The sequence below is a fragment of the Canis lupus genome, chromosome 14 (genome assembly GCF_003254725.2).
Source record: "Canis lupus dingo isolate Sandy chromosome 14, ASM325472v2, whole genome shotgun sequence".
Taxonomy (NCBI): domain Eukaryota; kingdom Metazoa; phylum Chordata; class Mammalia; order Carnivora; family Canidae; genus Canis; species Canis lupus.
The window spans coordinates 3,709,338-3,732,000 of NC_064256.1; the positions used below are offsets into that span (position 1 = coordinate 3,709,338).

The 22,663-nt window shown below is 37.0% G+C and overlaps 1 protein-coding gene across 10 annotated transcripts in view; it reads right to left on the minus strand.

Annotated features, from left to right (window-relative positions):
• EXOC4 (exocyst complex component 4) overlaps window positions 1-22,663 on the minus strand; it is a 746,744-nt gene that overhangs the window by 655,070 nt on the left and 69,011 nt on the right. For all 10 annotated transcript variants that reach the window (XM_025471693.3, XM_025471694.3, XM_025471695.3 and 7 more), the window contains exon 6: window positions 12,554-12,797. In XM_025471693.3, coding sequence (XP_025327478.1) covers window positions 12,554-12,797 — 244 coding nt within the window. The remainder of the gene's footprint in view (window positions 1-12,553; window positions 12,798-22,663) is intronic.

A 22,663-nucleotide genomic window follows, 5' to 3' on the forward strand; every position in this document is an offset into this window, starting at 1 on the left:
ATAAATAAATCTTTAGAAAAAAGGAAAAGTTAAAGGAAAAGAAAGGGAAAAGAAAAAGGTAGGTAGGTAGGAGGAAGGGAGACCAAAGACATATCAGTGTAGTCCAATGCCATGGAAACCAAGGCTGGAAATATTTTCAATAGAACTTTCTATACTGACTCTACCTTCACACTGTAAACGAGTTTTTACCCCTGGTATTCTACTAAAACAACTCTTGCAAAAGTCTCCAACAGTCATCTTCTTCCATCTAGAAGACACTCTTTGGCCCTTATTTAAATAAGTACAGGCACTTGTTTCTACTGACTACTCAATCCTCCTTGGAACACTGCCACTGGTCCCACTGGTCCACAACCCTAAACTCTTCAGCTTTCCTTCTACCTCTCTGGTGGCTCCTCAGGAACCTCTTCCTCAGCCCGTTCCTGGAATGCTGTGAATTCTCTTCCCAATCGTCATACTCTCTCTGGTGAGCTCACTCAGCAGTCTTCAACATTCCACCCACGAATGACTCCTACATGTATTCTCTGGCCGGACCACTCTCCTGAGCTCTGGACCTCAAACCTCACAGGACTTAAACAGAACTCATCCTATCACTCCCCAAACCTACTCCTCCATGGTCCCTACAGCAGTGAATGGTACCACTTGTCCCAGCAAATCACCTCCACCTCCCTTCCCTACTCAAGTCCAATCAATCAGTCACCATGTTCCTCTACTTCTACCTCTTTACTATCTTGCAGATGGACTGCTTCCCCCCATTGCCTGGTTACTCTGCTAATTCAGGCCATATCACCCACTAAAACAGCCCTCCACTGGTGTGCTTTCCTCCAGTCCTTGCCTCTACCTCTCTAGACCATATATTCATTAAGGGTAAGGAACTGTGTCCAACTTATCACTCTATTCCAGTATTTGTCATAATGTTCAGCATATGATGATAGCCAATAAATACTAGTTGACAGAATGAAAAAATGAGCCACCTGGGTAGCTCAATGGTTCAGCATCTGCCTTTGGCTCAGGTCATGATGCCAAGGTCCTGGGATCGAGTCCTGCATCAGGCTCCCCTTGAAGAGCCTGCCTCTCCCTCTGCCTATGTCTCTGCCTCTCTCTCTCATAAATAAATAAAATCTTTTAAAAAAAGAAAAAAAGAAAAGAAAAAGAAAAATTGAGCTCCAGCAGATGGGAGAGATATAAGCCTGGTTATTGATAATAAGGTGAAAAAATCTGTTATATATTATAATCTCCTGGTTTTAGAAGCCCATAATAAAAACATATTTCACAGATAACTATCCTCTCAAACACATAACCTTATCAACCTTAACATGAAAATCAAAAGTATAGTTCAAGCTGAAAGATACAAGCACTTAGAGCTAACTTTAATAATACTGTAGTAAAATCTACTTGGTGTGGAAAAAAGAAAAAAACAACCACGGAAAGGTCAAATTGAAGAATTTGTTCTTTAAACATACATCCAATTACCTAGCAAGTTTTGAAAACAGCCCTTGTATAAGTTAAATGTTACTTATTTTCCAGATCTTCTACTAACTTCCCACTTGCAGCTCCCCAATCTGTCTCATCTTCAAGAAACAGAAGAAGAAAATGTTGAGGAACAGGTACAAGGTTGGACAAGGAGTGTATATGGTATAAAGTTGTATCATCAAGCTGTGAAAAATGTTCAATATTTAAGGTGAGATATGACTATCTGAATCTAAATTTAACATCCAGGGAACCCTGAATTAGTCATTTGGCTGGAAAACCCAGGTTTGCAGCCAAGAAACTGCCTTAGTTGGTCACGAGGCAAAGACACACACACAAAGTAGAAAATCAGTTCCGTTTTACTACTTATCTGCTGAGACTTTAATATCAGGGTTCTCCATTTCTCCACTGACAGATAATGGCAAAAACCACAGACTATGCTCTAAGAGATAAGAAAACACTGAACTATGAGCTTGGGTCTTACATGAAAAATTAAAGGAAATCAATCATCAATTATTTCCTATCAAAGTGGTCTTAGCTTTACATGTCTCTACCTTACATACATGGTTTCATATTAAGCCTGGCTGAGCTAGTATTTTTCATTTCAAACAGGACAGAGATCCCATTTAATCTTCAGGGTTATCTAACACCTACTTTTCAAGGGGGCAGAGATAAGTTTTGCCACTTATTAATAACAATCTTCATGTAAAAAGAAGTTACTATTTGAGGAATGCTGACTAATTCTCCATCTGCATGATGAAAAGAACAGGAAAAAACTATTAGCAATGTAGAAAGAAACAGAGCAAAAATAAAAGCTCACTGAAACGGGCGCTGGGTAACTTTCTTTCTGTGTCACTTCCCAACTTGCCAAGTCAGCCTCTCATGCTCAGTTCCTGAATGCTGGGTAGATGACCCAGTGAGTTTTTAATTCTAATGGATGGCAAACTAGTGACTAAAATTAGAAAACAGACCCAGGCCTTCTTCCTTTTAAAGTATTTGAATATATTTTTTTTAAATATTTTATTTATTTATTCATGATAGTCACACAGAGAGAGAGAGAGGCAGAGACACAGGCAGAGGGAGAAGCAGGCTCCATGCAGGGAGCCTGATGTGGGATTCGATCCCGGGTCTCCAGGATCGCGCCCCGGGCCAAAGGCAGGCGCCAAACCGCTGCGCCACCCAGGGATCCCCCCTTTTAAAGTATTAGTATCATTCTTTCAAATGTCTTTCCCAGGATAACCTGGGAAGGTGCTGGGAATACTAGAAGCCACATGCAGAAGAGTGAAGCCGGATCACGATCTCACACCATAGACAAAAGTCAACTCTAAATGGGTAAAGGACTCGAATGTAGACCTGAAACCACAAAACTCTTAGAAGAAAACAGAGGTAAGATCCTCGATATCAGACTTGGCAATAATTTTTTGGAGTTGACACCAAAAGCAAAGGCAGCAAAAGCAAAACCAACAAGTGAGGCTGCATCAAATTAAAAAGCTTCAGCACAGCAAAGGAAACCATCAATAAAATGAGAAGCAACCCACAAAATGGAACAAAATGTTTGTAAATGACAGGGGTGCCCGGGTGGCTCAGTCAGTTAAGTATCTGACTTCAGCTCAGGTCCTGATCTTGGGGTCCTGGGATCAAGCCCCATGTCAGGATCCCCAGTCAGCGTCCCCCTCTCCCTTTGCCTCTACACCTTTCTACTCGCTCATGCACTTGGGCATTCTGTCTCAAACAAAATCTTAAAAAAATATATGTATTTGTAAATGATACATCTGATAAAGAGTTAATATGTAAAATATATAAAGAACTCACACAATTCAGGAATAACAAAAAGGCACATACACACAATCTAATTTAAAAACTAGGCAGAGAACTAAAGAAGACATTTTTCCAAAGAAGATATACAAATGGCCAAAAGGTACAGAAAATGGTGCTCAGCATCACTCATTATCAGGGAAATGGAAATCAAAACCAAAATGAGATACAACCTCACACCTGTTAGAGCGCCTATCACCAAATGACAAAAAACAAGTGTTGGCAAGGACATGGAGAGAAGGGAATCCTTGTGCTCTGGTTGGTTGGCAATGTTAACTGGTACAGCCCCTATGAAAAATAGTGGGGGGGGGGGGGTCCCTCAATAAATTAAAAATGCAACTACCATGTGATCTAGCAATCCCACATCTGGGTATATATTCCAAAATAAATGAAAAAGGACCTCAAAAAGATTCTGAGCTCTCATGTTCATTGCTTGTAAGAGCTAAAATAGGAAAACAAGTGCCCATCAGTGGAAGAATGGATAAAGAAAATGTGGTACATATGCACGTGTATATATACACATGTACACACACACACACACACACACACACACACACACGTATATCAACGTACCATGGAATACGATTTAGCCACAAGAAAGAGGGACATCTTGTCATTTGTGACAACACGGATGAAACCTAAGGGTATCAGGGTAGGTGAAATAAGTCAAGCAAATACTGTATGTTCTCACACACATGGAATCTAAAAAAGCCAAACTCAAAGAAACAGACTAGAATGGTGGTTGCCAGGGGCTGGAGGTGGAGAAAATGCAGAGCTGGTCAAACTAAACAAACTTTCAGTTATAAGACAAATAAGCCTGGGTAATGTTCAGCGTGATAATACCATATTATAGACTTGAAGGTAGCTAAGAGTAGATCTTAAGTTCTCACCACAACAAAAATTAATGGTAATTAATTGATGTGGTGCAGTTATTAGCTAATGCTACAGACAGTAATCATTTTGCAATATATGAGAGCATCCAATCAACATGTTCTACACCTTAAACTTGTGTAATGCTATATGTCAATTATACCTCACCAAAGCTAGGGGGGGAAATGCCTCTTCCCCATCTCAAAATAATATTTCATCATAGTGGAACATTAGAAAAATTATCCATAAATCCACTTCTCAGAGATAACTAAAGATGTTAGATATGTATTTTTAGTACAAGAATGTGTTGGGTCTCTAGGGAAACTGCTTAGGTATCTAAGTCATCAGTTTAATTCTCAGGTGAGCTAATTAAGATTTATTTACTCTGTGGCTGCTGATCACATTTCTTAACATGTCCAGCTATCTCTGAGAGGCCTGTCATTGATCACAATGTGGGGAGTCTAAGTAAAAGAATGGATATGTCAGTGCAAATACTGTCCTTCTCCAGTGGAAAAACAAAACCAGGCCCAGGCCCAGACCAGGAGTTAGGAGTGTCATTTTTACGTAAGACAGAAGGCAAAGATACATGATGGAAAGAGACTACTTCTACTCTTGATTCCACCACCACCAAGCGTTGTGAACTGTCAAATTATCTTGGCTTTCACATTTCCCTGAGTACATCTGGGGTTTATAATAATGCCCGTACCTGTGACGAGGCCAAAAGTGAGGCTCCCTCAGGTGAGGTACCAGATGACAAACTGCTTTGCAAAGCCTAAATGCTACAAAAGTAGAAAACTCTGTGATGTCTGTATTCACAAACATTGACATGCATGAGAATTACCTAAGGAATTGACTCCTGTAGGCCCTGCACCCAGAGATTCCAATTTAATCACCCCTCCATTTCTAACTTTCAAACGGCTGATCTTTAGACCCGGCTACTGTAAGTATGCAGATATTTTTTTAAAACTCACTTCCTCTTATTATAAAATTACCTTCTTAGCATCTTTTTCTTACTCATTCATTAAACTTCTTGGGCATTTACTATGTGCCCAACCCTCGATCAGGCTGCAAACACAAAGTTAAGCCCCCTTTTACATACTCACAGTCCAGTCTGATTAGAGAGTGTGATAATGGAATGGGAGAGGAGTTAGAAGAGCCTCTATGGTATGAAATACAGTCTAAGACACACATGACGATGCTTTAATCCCATCTAACACAACCCTAAACATCAGCAGGGGAAGCTTGTCATTTGACACAAGTTTGTTATTTGTGTGTTTGTACAATAAAACTAATGTCAGTTTGAATGTAGAATACTTTCTAGGTCTAACACCAAGATTTGCACAGAAAAAAAACACCTAAGATAGCTCCCACTATCTGCCAAATTGAGAAGGGAACCCGATGCAGCATGAAGGCTCACACTTGAATGTTATCAATAACCTATGAAACAGATTTTATCCGCCATTCCTTTAACTCGTATGATCTATGATCTCTAATTCAAACCTCCGATACCATGCAAAATAAAAGAATTCAAAAGCAGGTTTTGTTGTGTGAGTGCTGTGTTTTTAACTCTGACAAATATAAGTGAAGATTTATACACTGTATATTTAGACCTGTCCTGTTTAGCCAAACACCCTTTCTCTGAAGACTCTAACCTTAGAACAATACAGAATCAGAAAGACAGCTGTCCAATTTCACGTTTACAAGAGAGTAAAGAACATTACTAACATTACTACTTCACTGGATGTGTTATGAAGCTCTTGCCAATTAATTTATTGATTCTTACTAGGACATCCATAGATTTGGAACCTGTACTACCTTCCATGGTAATAAATTTTATGTTTTAGTTAACAACTGGTATATTAAATCCCACATGTGAAGAATCAACTCCTTTCATTTGTTCTAAAAATACTACAATAAAGCTGCAGGGGATATGTTCTAGTTGAAAGTAGTGGAATTTCTTCTGTATGTCGTTGGTTCATCCTATTCGTACCCTTCAGTATTTAACAGTTGAGTGTATTTAAAGCATGTTCTCACTGATATGTGTAATCAAAAGTAGAGATTTAATCAAATGATATCATAATCACTGAAGTTAAATTTACTTGCTTCCCACTTGCTTTGATTTGAATTAACTACTCATCTAAATTACATCAAGGCCCTCCCTGATTCCAAGCATGTCCAGGTGCTACATGCAGTGCTTGGGAATGGCTACAAGAAGCCACAAGGACAACTGCTTGACCTTGCTTCAAAGCTGCTCCTAAGTGACTTTTTGGTCAAATAAAACAACCAATCTCACAAAATCCTACATTTCAGAGACTTAGGAGAAGGAAAACTAATAGAAAAAGAAAAAAATGAAAGGAAATGCTACTTATTTGAAAAAGACACACATCCCTGAGTCCAGCCACAGGTCTTTAAAAAAAAAAAAAGGGAAGTGTTTCATTTATTTGTCTTTTCATAAACACTGCATTTGTACTACAAAACTAATCTTGGGGACTGAGCCTTTAGACTGACTCATAGAACCACTTTGTAAGAATGCCCTATTTTATCAATATGCCCTATTCCAAGTTCTGGACTCTGAGTTTTAAAAATATCCTTAAAGCTTATTTTTTTCAACTTTTATAGCAGTAATTCAATGATTTCTGCAAACCTACCAGCCTTCGCTGACTGACAAACCAGGAAAAAAAAAGTTTTATGAAATGAGACAAATACCAACCTTGAAAAAAAAATAACTATAAAGTAAATGATTCAGCATTAGAATGATTCAGCAAGCATTCAGCTAACACTGACAATAAACTATGAGGTAGATACATAGGAGGCAGAAATGAAAGGGGCATACAGCCCGCTGTAATACAGTTCAGTGCTACATCTGTTTAAAAGTGGTATGGCCACTCCTTGAGATTCTAGATATATCAAAGACATAAATATTAAAAATGAGACTATATAAATCCTTGAAAAAAGTTGAGAAATTTTATTTACAGTCTAAAAGTAGAAAAGACCTAAGTATGACACAAAACTCAGAAGCTATGAAAGAAAGCTTGATAAATATAGCTTCATAACAACAAAAACTATAATCAAAATATATGCCAGACATCATAAACAAAGTCTCCCATCCAAGTACTAACCAGGCCCAACCCTGCTTAGCTTCTGAAGATCAGACGAGATCGAGAGCAAAGTATTTAGGATAGTAGGATCATAGATCATAAACAAAGTCAAAAGAGAAAAAATGAGAGGAAATTATTAAATAAATCCCAAGGAATTAATTTTCTTAATAAAGAGTTCCTATAAAGCAATTTTAAAAACCCCAAATATACCAGGAAAGTAGATAGTTCACTGAAAAGGAAATAAACATTATTTGAACCCTGTATTATTGAAAATTTCGAATTTTAAAAAGGACAAGAATAGGATAATAAACCATACCTATTACCCTGCTTCAGTATAATTTATGGCTAACATTATTTTATCTATATCTCTACCCACTCTCAATCCAGATTATTTTGAAGTTATACCCAGGAATCATAACAAATTATGTTCTTACACAAAAGCTTAACCTTACTCATATTAACGAAAGAAAAAAATGCAAATCAAAACCACCATGGTAATACCATTCTCAGCTATTAGATTGGCAAAGATAAAAATGTTTGCTAATACAATCTGTTGGCAAGGGAACATAGAAGCCCTCAAACATTAGTGATGACATGAAAACTTGGTACTAGAAAAAGCACAATGGGCAATACTTATCAAAATCTTATCAAGCACAGAGGTCAGCACAAACTGTAAATGGTCTATTGAGAACCTAGAAGCTTTCCTCTTGCAGTTAGCTTGACTAACTGCATGGCAAGAAGTGCAACTGGTAGGTGTTATCAGATGAACAGAGATTGATAACAACTATTATAAAATGTAGCAGCTGCCTCACTTTATAAAAACACTAACACAGGAAACACATCAATGCTCACTTACCCAGGCCCAATCAAGTGTCAGTGATTGATTATATGCTCTCATGGCACACTTTGTTTTTCCTCTATAGTACTTAACACAATTTGTAGTAATATACATATTGAAAAGTTCTTTGATCAATGCCTGTCTTCCCCTCTAGACTTTAAACTCTATAAGGAGAGGAACTATGTCTTATTTGTGTTTCAGCCCAGTGTCTGGTCCATGGTAGATATTCAGTGTATGTGGAATCCATTCTTCCATTCAACAAATATTCACTAGCGGTCAGGTGGGCAGTATGCCACATTCTGGAGATAGGGTGCCAAGCAAGGCAAAATCATTCTCTCTCAGGGCTTCTGTTCTAGGAGCAGTTAGAGGATAACCAAACATACACAGACACAGATCATAGAAGGTAATCTAATGGTCATGATCCTGTTGGTCTCCAAACAGGTATATTTTTCCATACTGATACCCCCAACTGGCATTTAATTTTCAATGATTTCTTCTGTTTGAAATAACTTCAGTACTTTAATTCTTAAACAATGAATCTACTTTTCACCAGAACTTAGTAACAGTTACAAAATAAAGAAAGAAAAATTTACATTATCCAAACACAACTACATTTAACATCAAAGCATATTTCTCTCCTTTGTTTCCCACAAATCTTTAATATCCCAGTGAGCACAGAACATGTAATGTTCCCTGCTTCTTAGATCAGACATTTAATCTCCCTTCATTCCTAACAAAGATGAAGGAACATGGCAAAATGATCTCTTTCCAAAAGGAAAAGAGGTTTCCATAGCAGCCATGGCTTCATCGCATTCAATCTGGTCTGCCCTCTCCAAGACCTGCAGTTCTACCAAAGCAGAGTGGCTCTCTAGCACCTCCTCTTGCAATGATTTGCTACCTCCACATTTAAACAGGCCCATTTTCAAATAGATGGAAGAGGTGCCTCACACATGCCAATCACTATCTTTTCTCCCATTGCTCTCTCTTCCATATTTTTGACATTGCACCTTGAAAGGATTTTCTTTCTTTTGCCTCTTCCTCATGCTTTTCCTATTTGTTGATTATTACAGAACTTCTTCTTCCAGCTTCTTGGACACAAAAATGGTATGAAATGCTCATGAGCTAGATTTTGGGAAAGAATCAGTAATTAGGCAGCAGCAGATGAAGAAATTGGTAATGAGCTGCCCAGACTGCAGACCACATTAGCCATCTGAAATTGAAGACACTGCCTGTCTTTCTGAGGAAATTATGGGTAGCAGGAGGTTCTGGGAGATTAGCAAAGCACATGCTGCTCTAATGTTTATACCGAGTTGGCAACAATAATTGAATATTTTTAATAGTAAGCAGAGGTTTATAGACACTTCATAGATTATGAATGAACAGCAAGACTATCTCTCCTATAAATAGACAACTGATAGTTGGGAGAGAGGTGGGAGGAGATAAAAAAAAATAAGTGGGTCACCAAAGTGATTTTTAAAAACTGGCTACAGAAGTATTCTGGCTCTGCAGGAAGTGAAGTATGACAATTCACTAGCCTGGTTCCTTCTTTTCTAGCAAAATAGCACACCACATTAATTCTCTTTACATAAAGACAAATGAAACAGTCCTGCAATGCATCACAACCAGAATATATTTAATAAGATGATGCTGAACAATGAAACTTTTAAGGAAAGTTACAGTACTGGTATCTTGCCTCAGAGCAGTATTTATATGCTAATGATTTAGAAGAGGTTATTTCACTGGGGGGGTGAGGGAAAGAAGGTGCATTTGGGGTGGAAAAAAGAATTTATGGTTCTTTTTGCCTACACTCCAACTTTAAGAAAAACAGATTCTTGTACTTTATCATAAGATTCCATGAATGATAAATAATATAAAGTATTGTGACTTGACTTCTTTCTAAAATAAATGCCAGTAACATATCCCAGTACAGTTTGATGAACACAAAATACTATATAAGCTTCAAGGGATAATCTGACAATATCCCTTCTAAAATTTTCAGCCTCTAGAAGCAACAATGCCAATCACTCTTGAATGACACTTCCAAGGTCATTAATTTGTGAGTTTTAAAGCATTTTAAAGCTTTCAAGCACAGAGCCACCACAGCCTAGTTCAAAATTATCAGTCATTTGGAATCCCAGCTCAAGACTTTAATCTTTGATCTTCAAGAAGAGTGGTTCACTCTAAGTATTTGCTTTCTCTGGTCTATTTTATCTCATAATAGTCTGGGCCCAATTTTTCAGATTCATACATGTTATAAAATGGGATCATGCCATACACCTGAAACCAAGACAAACAGTTTGTTCACTTGCCAATATGCAACACATCCTGCCTACAAAAGCTCTACCTACCAACAACAACAAAAAGGCTTAAAGGAGGGTTTGGGGGGGAACCCTTCTACTAACTCATTCCTCATAGAGAAACATTTATTATTTCCTCGGGCACTATGCTGAATTTCTACTTCTACAGCTGTAATTTCCACTTGTGAATTGTGGAAGGGGCTTAGGGAATGGAAGAGGAAGGGGTCAAGATTCTATGAAAGACACATTGCTTTTAAGGGTACTGTAATGAGATTTGCAGAAAAGTTATTGATCCGTGCCCTTTCGTTTTATTTCCAATATACACTACAGTCATGTTATTTCCCTATGAAAGTTCAGTGTATTCATCTAGGGACTTGCAGCAACAGGGCAAATAGCAAGCCAGAATTTTGGAGTATTCATTAGTAAGGAGGCAAAAGGTCTTCACGGAAATGCAGGCACCAGGCAAAGAAAGAAGAAAAGCAAAGTTCAATTTAGAACCATTCCCCAGCCTCTCTAGATGACAATGTAAGTGATCAAAGAACATGGAAGTTCAAGAAGGAAGCAAAAATAAAAAAATAAAAAGTGTGTATTCATATATACTTATGCATGTAATCGTTCTTCCTGGCGCTACTTTACTAAATTCTAATCACATGACCTCATCTAGTGCAAGCAACCCTCTAAGACATGGGTTATCTTCTTCAGATTACAGCGCTGGCATTCAAAATCAGGTCTGCTTGACTCCAAAACATCAAAATACATTCTTTGAAATGGTCTATGGCAGGAGATGGGTGGAAGATGGTTTCTTCACCAACAGCATTTTTTTTAAGACTTATTTATTTGAGAGAGAGAGAGAGAGAGAGAGGAGGGGGAGAGGGAGAGAACCCTCAAGCAGAATCCCCAATGAGTGTGGTCTGATGTGGGGCTCAATCCTATGACCCATGAGATCATGACCTGAGTCTGATGCGGGGCTCGATCCCATGACCCATGAGATCATGACCTGAGTGGAAACCAAGAGCCACCCACGTGTTCCCATATCAATTGCATTTTTTAAAGAAGTTTTTAAGGGAATTTATTTTTGACGGGTTTTTTTTTTTTTGACGAGTTTTAAAGTATAATCAAAATCAATGTTATTTAGATATATCAAAATACAGAAAATGTAAATAGAACACATTAATTTTCCCAAAATATTTGAAGTCTGGGGAATTCTAAGCAAGCTATGATTTCTCCTTAAATTTATTATTTGCTCTTTAAAAAAATATTTCTTTAAGTCCTAAGTACAAACAGTAGAGTTTCCTTAACAACAGGTCCATGAGATTATTATCCCTTCTATATACTATCTGGCACCTCCCAGGAACTTACATTCTTGGAGCAACTGAGAAGACCTTCTCCACTTTGCCCTTTGTCCTCACACAAAGTTGTAGTTTCCAGTGGTTTCTCCCTACCTCACACTGTAACAAATTCCTGCCCTGGTATACATGGAGGGGGACAGAAGCAGAGAAGAGGAGCAGGGAACAGAATCTGTGTAGAGTATATCTTGGATTTTCTCCATGTTTGGAGACATGATCTCTCAGTGTATGAGTCAAGACAGAGTTAGGACTATAGAACAATTTTAGGTTCCCCTTATGAAACAAGAATTATGAAATCCAAATCCTATTAGCTATCTTAAATAGATAGAGGAACTCCTGAAACGACCTATCTTTTTGGTAAATATCACCACACATTAAAGAAGCAAGCACAGGACAGAGAAAGACTATATACTGCATTCAACTCCAAGGCCAGTCACTTTTTCTGTCACCTTGAACTAATTATTAGTTTCTGAGCCCCAGTTTCCTGGACTGTAAAATGTAGATACTAGATAAGTAGCTCATAAAGTTGTAGTGAGAATTAAATGAGATAATATATGCAAATGACTTGAGTACTGCTTAGTATTTAATATTCAATCAATACATTTTTCATTTTTTTCATTTGAGTATGAACAATACGCTTTAAAGCTTCTCAACTACATCAAAAACCAGCTGAATGATGCCTATTCAGCCATTTTCATCAATCTGAGTTTGTATCAGCTCTAGCAGCTCAAGTTGAAGAAATAACATCAACAAAAGTTGTTCACCTAACCCCTATCCTAAAAAATGTAGAGTTCTCAAAACAACACATCACATGCCAGTTACCTTGGCTGGTTCTCCACAGTGAGGCTCTCTCCCCTCTGATAGCCACTGTCTGCCACCTGGGTGGTAGACCTCTTCACAATCTGCTGCAACTCCTGCTCCAAGCGCTCTTTGATCGCCTTCACTGTCTCTGGAATCTTCTTCAGTTTGGCCAGTCCTTTGATGAGAATGCCCATAAAAAGGGTGCTATTCTCCTCTGGATCCAATTCCAAATCCTCCTTAATGTCCTGCAGGTTTATCTCCCTTGCTGTAAGAAAAAGAAAAAAGTTCCATTACAAGATTCAAAAACAGAACAAGTTGAATAAATGAGATCACAGCTTTGATTACGTCTTAAAGGAGCGAGAGATTTTTTAATTAAATTTTTAATTAAATTATATTCACATAGTAACAAAGAATCACAAAATAAGTTATATTCCGTGAATCATACCCATCAGTTATAATAAGAGGTGGAAGCCATTAAAAACAAGCAAATGTCCACAGAAAGTTTCCCACAGACTGCCACTTCTACAATGAGCCAGTCAGTTCATGACATTTATTAAGCATTTGCTGCTTATAAAATGCCATACTTGAGTGCTACAGAAGAATTCTAAAGAGCCTGACCACAGTCTCAAAACTCTTATTTGGTAGTTAGAAAAGAAAGTAACTTGATAAAAAGAGGTAAGTTAAATAAGGTAAATCAGTTAAAACAAATGACTAAAGATATAGAAAAATGAAGAATGATATGTGCAAGTGAGACAATACTCTGAGGGAAAGAGTAATGAAGAGTTTTCATAAATACAAAAGAACCACCTTCTATTTTTCTTTAAACATAGATCTACTATAATACTGTCTACAGAAAACAGGCCTTGCTAATTCATGTTAGTTTCCTGAGAAATAATTTTATGTGTCAAAAGTCTCTGCAGGGGATCCCTGGGTGGCGCAGTGGTTTGGCGCCTGCCTTTGGCCCAGGGCGCGATCCTGGAGACCCGGGATCGAATCCCACGTCGGGCTCCCGGTGCATGGAGCCTGCTTCTCCCTCTGCCTATGTCTCTGCCTCTCTCTCTCTCTCTCTGGGTGACTATCATAAATAAATAAAAATTAAAAAAAAAAAGTATCTGCAGATCTGTTAACTATAGCTTTCATCAAAACCACCTGGTTTGGAAATGAAAGAGGACAGCCTAGCACAGTGGTTCCCACCGCCCAGTGAGGAGCTGGGGAAAAGGAGGGATAGGGATCTGAGATCTCTGCTATCTATTGACCACCACATGCCTTCCCCTCAGACTAATGCACACACACAGAGATATGTACCCCAAAATACTCAAAATAATTCTCTCATTTTAAAAATGATTAAGAAAGAATAAAGCAAAAGTGAGTAAAAGCTGGAAAATGAATCCTACATAGTTAAAGCCTTCCCCATCTTCCCTCTTCTCTATTCTTCAAAATAACTGGCAGGTTTTTAAAATATGTGATATCCTGAAAGAGAATGCATACCATTCTACTTAGTAGACTCAAGCTCAGTGATACTATGAGTTCACTCCAGGGTTTTCAGCACCACTCCAATCTATTTATTAGGGAAGAATTAAAGTATCTCATGATGGAGTAAATCCTTGTAACCACTGCATAAAGTCTCCCAAACCCCTACTTCACATGATATGCAGGCCATTCTCCTCATACCCTTTTCTTTTTGTTCCCAACTCATAAAATGTACTTAAATCTGAGCCCAAAGAAGTTAAGGACATGCAGGACATAATTACTTCAATGAGCTCGATCTTCACTGAAAAAGTCCCCTACGTACTTATCCATGAGGCAGAAAACCATGTGGAGACACAGAAGCATATCAAGAATGACCAAATTCCTAGGATTTTCTTTGCAACACAGAGGACATTTGATGATGTGGTATTTAATTTAATACATTTTAATACTAATCAAGTGGGAGTAGAAGCAAGGTGGCTTAAGCCTCTGAAGATGACAATTCTGATGGCAAATAAAAAAAAAAAAAGGTTTTGATATTTCCAAATGTGACATTCCAAGAATAGACATTTTAGTTACTGGTTTTGTTTTTATACATTAAGAACTAGATACTTCAGACCACAGAATTCCTGCATCCTGCAAAACCAATCCCAGCAGTGAGAAGAGAGAAATACTTAGCAGCCAAGGAGCCTCTAAATTCAGCATGTTAGAGAGGGAAAATGAAGCACAACTATAAGCAGAGCTTCAGGCAGGGAAAAAAGTAATAGAAATTTAGCTGAGAGAAAATCATCTTCACGAAAGAGCACATATGAATCACCAACAGACACAAACCAAGGGCCACCTGCATGTTGCAACCACCTGCTACAGGAGCTATTGGTGATGAAATAAATGTAGTTTAAATCAATGAGGCCCTAAGATGGTGTGGCATATAGCTACTTACATGTGTACTAATATGATAGATGAGCTATTAAAAAAAATAACAAGCAAAGTATGAGTAATAAAATGCCACAGCCCCAAATGGCACATTTGTTTAGAACCTTATCTTTCTGTTTGTCTCCTGAAATCACCTAGAGCATAAACACTGAACAGATCCAATATTAATTGATTTATATTATCTATTTCACTTACACCAGCTGAAAATTAAAAGGCAATTTAAAAGGATAATATGATCAACCACGAAGACTAGCCCAATAATCACAAAAACCCTATGAGGTCAGATAGAATTATTGGTGCTTTATGGAAAAAGTCTTGTACAAAAAGAATGCAGCTGCTATTCAAGGGTCTCACACCACAACTAGAACAAAACATACATACTTCCCAATGACGAAACACCAAATCCTTCCCTTGTATCTATAGTGATATAATATGTACTCACTGTGTAGGTTTTAGAACACTTTATAATTAGAAATACTGTACTCTCTTACCCAGTTCTCTCTGACCTTTTTTGCTCTGAAGAGGCTTATCAAGCAAGGATTTCTTGAACCTGGTTTTGAAGACCCTCACTGGCAGGACTGTGCTAAATATTGACTTTCTTGTTCTTATTCATTACTACTACTAAAATCCTACTGGCTCCAATTGTTCCTTATTATACGCATAGACAGACAGGGAAGGAAGCAGAGAGAGATGGATGTGTAGATATACATGCCTAAGTAGATATAAATCGTGTCTGTGGTTTCAGGCTAAGTATGGATTCATGAAGGTTTAACAAGACACTTTGGGACTCATGAAATGATTAACTAGATGGTATCTCCAGTCTTTTCAAGCTCCAAAATTCCATGATTCTACTACCTTAGAACAAACCTATACATCCTCTGGTTCCATGGCCTATAGGTAATTATGTGCACCTAGATTACAGATAGCCCATTTAAAAAAATGACAGATGAAGTGAATAATCCATTTAATCAGCTAAGTGTTCTATAAAAGAAAACTATTTGTTTCCCACTGAGTACAGGAAGCAACGGAGACTAGTCCATAACTGCTTTCTTTTCTTGGTACATCTGGTAAGAAAATATTAGTAACACATGCCATGGTTATATACATACCACAGGTCATCAAATTTGCACAAGAACCCTGGTGATACATTTTAACTTTGTACTGAATAAGCTTTACTATTTAACTTAACATTTATGCATGTTCATGAAATTTTAAGAGACAATGGTAGTGTTTCCCACAGAAACTCCTGGTAAACATCATGCTTTATACTATGCATGGAAACTAAAGTAGGTAAATATGATGTATATGATTTGGACCTATATATATGACTTCATTTACATGCTGTATTCAAGAACATTATGTCTATATAACAGGAGAACTGTGTCATGTTGAACAGAATCCAATATGGTAAGGAGACTTCAAAAAAATTACCAAACCTAATTAGCCCAATAAAGTATCAAGAGAATTACATATCCACAGTGCTGCCCCCAAAGATGGGAATCCGTCCTCAGAAGAGTGATGATACTGTCAAGTAGAAAATAAGAAGTTACCACTTAATAATTCTGTGTTTCTGGCCAAAATGGCACTGTAAATTCTCAAGATAACCCAATCTCAAAACACAGTTATACACAAAATATGAACTAAGAAGTTATAAAGAAATAGTCTGGTTCAAAATGGAGAGTAACACTTCTGTAGACTAGGAATAGAAAAAATAAGTGAGGCCAGAGTCTGTGTCCAACAACCTCTGTGTGGAGAAGCAGGCAAGCAAGGTCTGGCCCATGGGTGTTACAGAGAGGTCACCTGCACCACTGGCCAGATGAGCTGATAAAATCCTCGGTCAAGGGCTATGAGCACAGGACCAAATCAAGCTCTAGACCAACGAGGTAGGCTTCTGGCCCTATCAAAATCCTTATCTTCATGTCCCAGTGGAGATAATTGGTCAACTCTATATTTTAAATACCATTCGTTTCACCGATGAAAAATTACTTCTAACATCTTTTATTCTAATTAATGCACCCACTGGTACAGATGGAGACAGCAGCATCTGATGCACTGGTTGCCCCTGGAGTATAGAATCTTGATTAGGGTCTTTCAAATGTTAACTAACTACCCCTGAAGTGTGGATTCCTTGATTAGGGTACTTCAAAAATGTTAACTAAGCACCCTTAAGGTGCAGATTAAATTACTTTAAAGGAAACTACAGACAATATAACACCCCACTCCTGAAAGGAGGCTGCCAAAAGCTACTGCCAAATGCTACTTGGAGCTATCATTTACATGAAGCTAGGGGTTTTTTTCCTTCCTCAGCATAGTAACAGTTTCAACTCAGAGGTACAGATGAACCCCACATTGCAGTGAGATAGATTTGAAAGCACAATGAATATGCACTGGTCCTTCCATAAGAGAAAGTGGGTCATGGGGAAAATGATGGTATGTTTCAGGGGGAAGATGGAGTGCAAGGTAGACTAATACGATAAAAACAAACAAAACTGACACATGTTCAGTTTCCCTTGGGACAACACTTGACATAAGTTCTCTCTTTTGGAGCCAGAAGGATGCATCTTTAAAGGTCAAGGAGTAGCCACCAGCAGAGAAGTGGTTACTAAAAATTTTAAGAGGGATACAGAATAAGAGAAGACCCATGGAACCCATAAAGAAATCGACAGTTTATATCAATATTCAATAATATGTTAGGCCTTGTAAGTTCAATTGCTCAAAGAGACAGTACGATCCTATAAAAAGAGCAAGAGCTGAGCATCATACAACTTTAAATTTGATTATCAACTCTACTACATTCTCATTGTGTAAATCTCTCACAAGTCATTAAATCTTGCTGGACCTCAATTTTTCCATCTGTAAAATGGAAATAATATTATCTACACAACTGTGTATATTAAATGAGGTAATGTGACATCAAAGCCCAAAAACAAATACCCAAGAAAGTAAAAAAAAAAAAAAAAAAAAAGTACTTTTAGGACTTCTAGCTTTAGGAACTCCTGGATTGCTGGAGACAATAGTAGTTGCTTAGGTGCCCATTTCTCCTTATTTCCTCCAAAACAACATAGAACAACCAGAAAAACAAACAAAACTCCTAGAAATCATACCCTCAGGATAGCCTGAAAGACAGAAATTGCCCAAAATTCACAACTGTAAGTAAAAATTAAAAGAACACCAAATACCAGCACACAATCTCTCAGGTTCCTGTCCCACCCCTACTCTGACACAAGGCTTTGTTACAAGCAATAACAGGCTATTGAAGAAACTATGAAAAGACATGGGGGTTGGTGACTGATCCAAAACTATCTCTAAAAAAGACTACGTCCGCCCTAAAGTTCAAAATACTCAAAAAGTATCCAAAAAAAGATGAGATCATGGACTATAGAGAAGAGAGTTTAAAATCAGACAAATTGCAGTATTTGAGACCTCCAGCTTCTATGGGAGAAATAAGACAAAAGAAAGAGAGAAAGACCCTTTAGCTATTGGATGGTGAAGGGAGAAAGAAGCATTAAGGGAAAATTCAGGATCCCACAAGAGTCAAAATTCTGAGAACAACCTTCTCTTACCATCAAATCAATTAGTACACTCAAGGATTAGGATTTTGCTATGCTGACAGAAGAGGGAGCCAATGAGTTAGGAATTCTATAAAATACCCCAAATCCATAAAAGAAAAAAAATGAACAAATTTGCATAAAGGTATACAGAAACATCCAACACACATTAACACAAGAAAACTCCCTGCAACCACCAAGAAGCACAAGGAAATTAGATGACAACACTCCAGATGGTAGCAATATATTCAAACAAGAATTTGGGGATACAAAAAGCCACATTAAGTCAGAAATCCTAAAGCTAAGAACAGACACAGACCAATAAAAGAAAGGTATAATAAGAAAATGGACTAAACTCAGGAGAGATATGGAAGAAAAAGGCTATTATTTCAGATAGGAAGAATAAATTATAAAGTGTCCAAGAGAAAACAGACTCAAATGAGTATCTCATTAAGGGTACTAAGGAAATTCAAGGAACCAACAGAGAATAAAAGGGATATAAAGAAAGAAATACAAAGACCGAAGAGAAAGTAGTAGAAATGAAAGACAGGCAAAGAAAAAAGTAACATATTAGAAGAAAAACAAATAACAGAACAGACTACTTAAAAATTATAAAGCAAAAAAAAAATATATTGAATCTACAATATGAAAGAGCCCATTGGGCATCTGGGAAAATTAACCACAAAAAAAAAAAAAAAAAATCCAGGGTATATATCCCACTAAAACTGTTAAATTCCTAAGTTAAAAAGTCCTCAAGGTCTACAGGATCACAACTTACAAGGGCAAACAATGCAAACTGGTGCTGCTACTCTGGAGAGCAGTATGGAGGTTCCTCGAAAATTTAAAAATAGAGGTAACCCATGACCCAGCAATTGCACTACTAGGTATTTATCCAAAGGATATAGAAATAGTGATTTGAAGAGGCACACACATCCAATGTTTATAGCAAAAATGCCCACAACTGCCAAACCATGGGAAAAGCCCAGATGTTCATCAGCAGATGAATGGATAAAAAAAACACAGGATATATATATATAGATATATATAGATATAAATAGATAGATGATATAAAATGGAATATTATTCAGCCATCAAAAAGAATGAATCTTGCCATTTGCAATGACATGAATAGAACTAGAGGGCATTATGCTAAGTGAAACAAGTCAGTTAGAAAAAGACAAATTCCCTATGATTTCACTCATACGTGGAATTTATGAAACCAAACAGATGAACATAGAAGAAACGAAGGAAAAATAAGATGAAATCAGAGAGAGAGAAACAAACCATAAGAGACTCTTAACTATAGGAAACAAACTGTAGGCTGTGAGAGGGGAAATGGGTGGTGAGTGGGCTAAAGGGGTGATGTGCATTAAGGAGGGCATTTGATGTAATGAGCACTGGGTGTTATATGAAATGAGACAATATTTTTTAAATGATAATGTAAACATTAAATACCAATGACTATGGGGCACATTTAAAGTGATGAGAAAAAAATCCTGAAATTGAACACTTTTATCCATAAAAATGAAAGAATTAAAATACATAACCTCAAATGTCTAGATCAGGAGAAAAAATAAACAAGAAAGCACAAAAAAGAAAATAAAGATAAAAGCAGAAAATGAGGTAGAGAACAGAAAAATTGCCCTAATCAATAATTAAAATACTGGTTATTTCTTAAAAATTAAAAACAGAAACAAAAAACAAAACAAAAAACAAAAAAAACCTAAGATAATAGCTAAACCACCAGCTACTGTGATCAAGAAAAGAGAGTTAGTGCAAATAAAAAGAAAAAAAGGGGAAATTGTAAAATCATTAGAAAATACTTCATAGATTTCTGTATAAATAAAATTGAAAAACTAAACAAAATCAATAATTTCCTAGGAAAACACAGATTATTAAAACTGATCCCAATAGAGATCCTAGAATGCTTAAAGAGAACAATTTATGGAAAAAAATAGAGAATATTAATAAAGAGGAAAAATATTTTAAAATATCAGATCCAAATGTTTTCACAGGGAAATTCCCTAACCTTCAAACATCAGAGAATCAGAGAATGTTCCATCAATTGTTCTAGAGCACTGAGAATGAAGACAAACTTCCCAACTCCTTTTATGAAGCAAATTATTATACTGAGGCCTTAATCTGATGTGACTTAGACTGTAGGCTAGTATCATTTATAAACATCGATGCAAAAATTCTAAGTAAAATATTAGCAAACAGAATTCACCACCACATTGAGAAAGTAACACACCATCATCAAGAGACATTTATTCTAGGGAGTGAAAAATCAGTTCAATATTGGGAAGTCTATTAACATAACACAGTAAGAGAATTAAAGATAAAATAGGAAAAAAGTGGATAAATGACAATTCACAAAAAAATTAAAATGGGCTTTAAAAATAAGGAAAATTGTTCAAACTGACTAATAAGAGAAATGCAAATTAAACAATATTGTGATACCATGTGATATGCTCTCAAATGGGCATAAATGAAAAAGTATACCACCACATTATTTGGGAAGGCTGTGGGGAAAACAAGCAGTCTCACATACTCATGGTACAATGCAAACTGTTACAGCTCTTCTAGAGAATTTGGCAATACCAAAAAAAAAAAATAATAATACATATGGCCTTCTCTTTTGATTGTGCTATCCCTCTTCTAGCTGCTTACCCTAAGGATACACCTTCAAAAACAATGAGAATACATATGCACAATGTTATTCATCACATCACTACTTATAAAGACAAAATACTATAAACCCATATACCCACACATGAGAGTGATTGAACTATGATAAATCAACATAATGGAGAACTATTCAAGCATTAAAAATAATAATAATAAAACAATCTATATAAACTGAAGTGGAGTGATTTCCAGGACAAGTGAAAACAGGAAAATATAAGAGAGTATCTAACGTAAAATTCCCCTTCGTGGAAAAGAGGTATAAAATAGACACACAGATACTTATTTTTTAAAAAGAAATGCAGGAAGAATAAACCAGAAACTAATGAAATTGATTAACTATATGGGGTGGGTGGAAAAGCAGAAAAATGATTAGCATCCACTTAACTCTCTTACACAGTAATAGAGAAAAGAAATGGCCTAATAAAAACCTGGCAAACAACAATTTACAAGAAACCCAAATGGCTCATATACATGGAAAAATTCTCTACACCACTAGAAACCTCAGAGATGCAAACTAAAATAACAAACTAAAAAAATACAAACACGAAGCCTGTCGGATTTGTGAAAATCCATTTGCAAAAATTAAAAGTCTAACAACGCCAAATTTAAGGGCAATAAATGGAGAAACAAAAGCTCATGCACAGTTGAGAGAAATCTACATTGGTACAATCACTTTTAAAAAGCTATCTGGCATGGGCATCTGGGTGGCTCAGTCAGTTCATCATCTGACTCTTGATTTTGGCTGAAGTTAGGGTTATGAGTCCCCAGTTGATGGATTCCACTTAAGATTCTCTACCCCTCCCCCAACTCTCTCGCTAAAAAAACAAATAAATAAAAAATAAGCAAAGATAGCTAGCTAGCTAGTTTGGCAAGTGAAGTTCAAAATGCCCATTCCTATACATACAGAACATACACGGTACCCCAAGAGTAAGGCTTCCTCACTTTGGGGCATCATGGCACATATGGAAAATAATAGTACTTATCCAGCACAACTAGGATAAATGGAGGTGGCTGCATGTTGCTAAGGAGAACTTGCCTAGAGATTTCAACTGGCCCAAGATCCAAATGGCTATACCAAAGGCTGAAGGGTTCAGTATCTCAGATTTATCTACAACCCATTCCCAAGAGATCAGTGGCAGGGAAACTGTCCTACAGAAGTATGTACAAAAATACTCACTGCTATAAGGTTCCTAATAATGAAAAATTGCAAACTTGTAACTTGTCTACCTATAGAATGGATAAATTGCGATTGCATAATAAAACACTATAAGTAGTTAAAACAAATAAACTAGAGCTACATTGTAACATAAGAAAATGCAGATTACAATGTTGAGTTTAAGGGTGGCTCAGCAGTTGAGCCTCTACTTCGGCTCAGGGCATGATCTCTGTCCTGGGGATTGAGTCCCACACTCGGCTCCCTGCGAGGAACCTGCTTCTCCCTCTGTGTCTCTGCCTCTCTCTCTGTGTCTCTCATGAATAAATAAATAAATCTTTA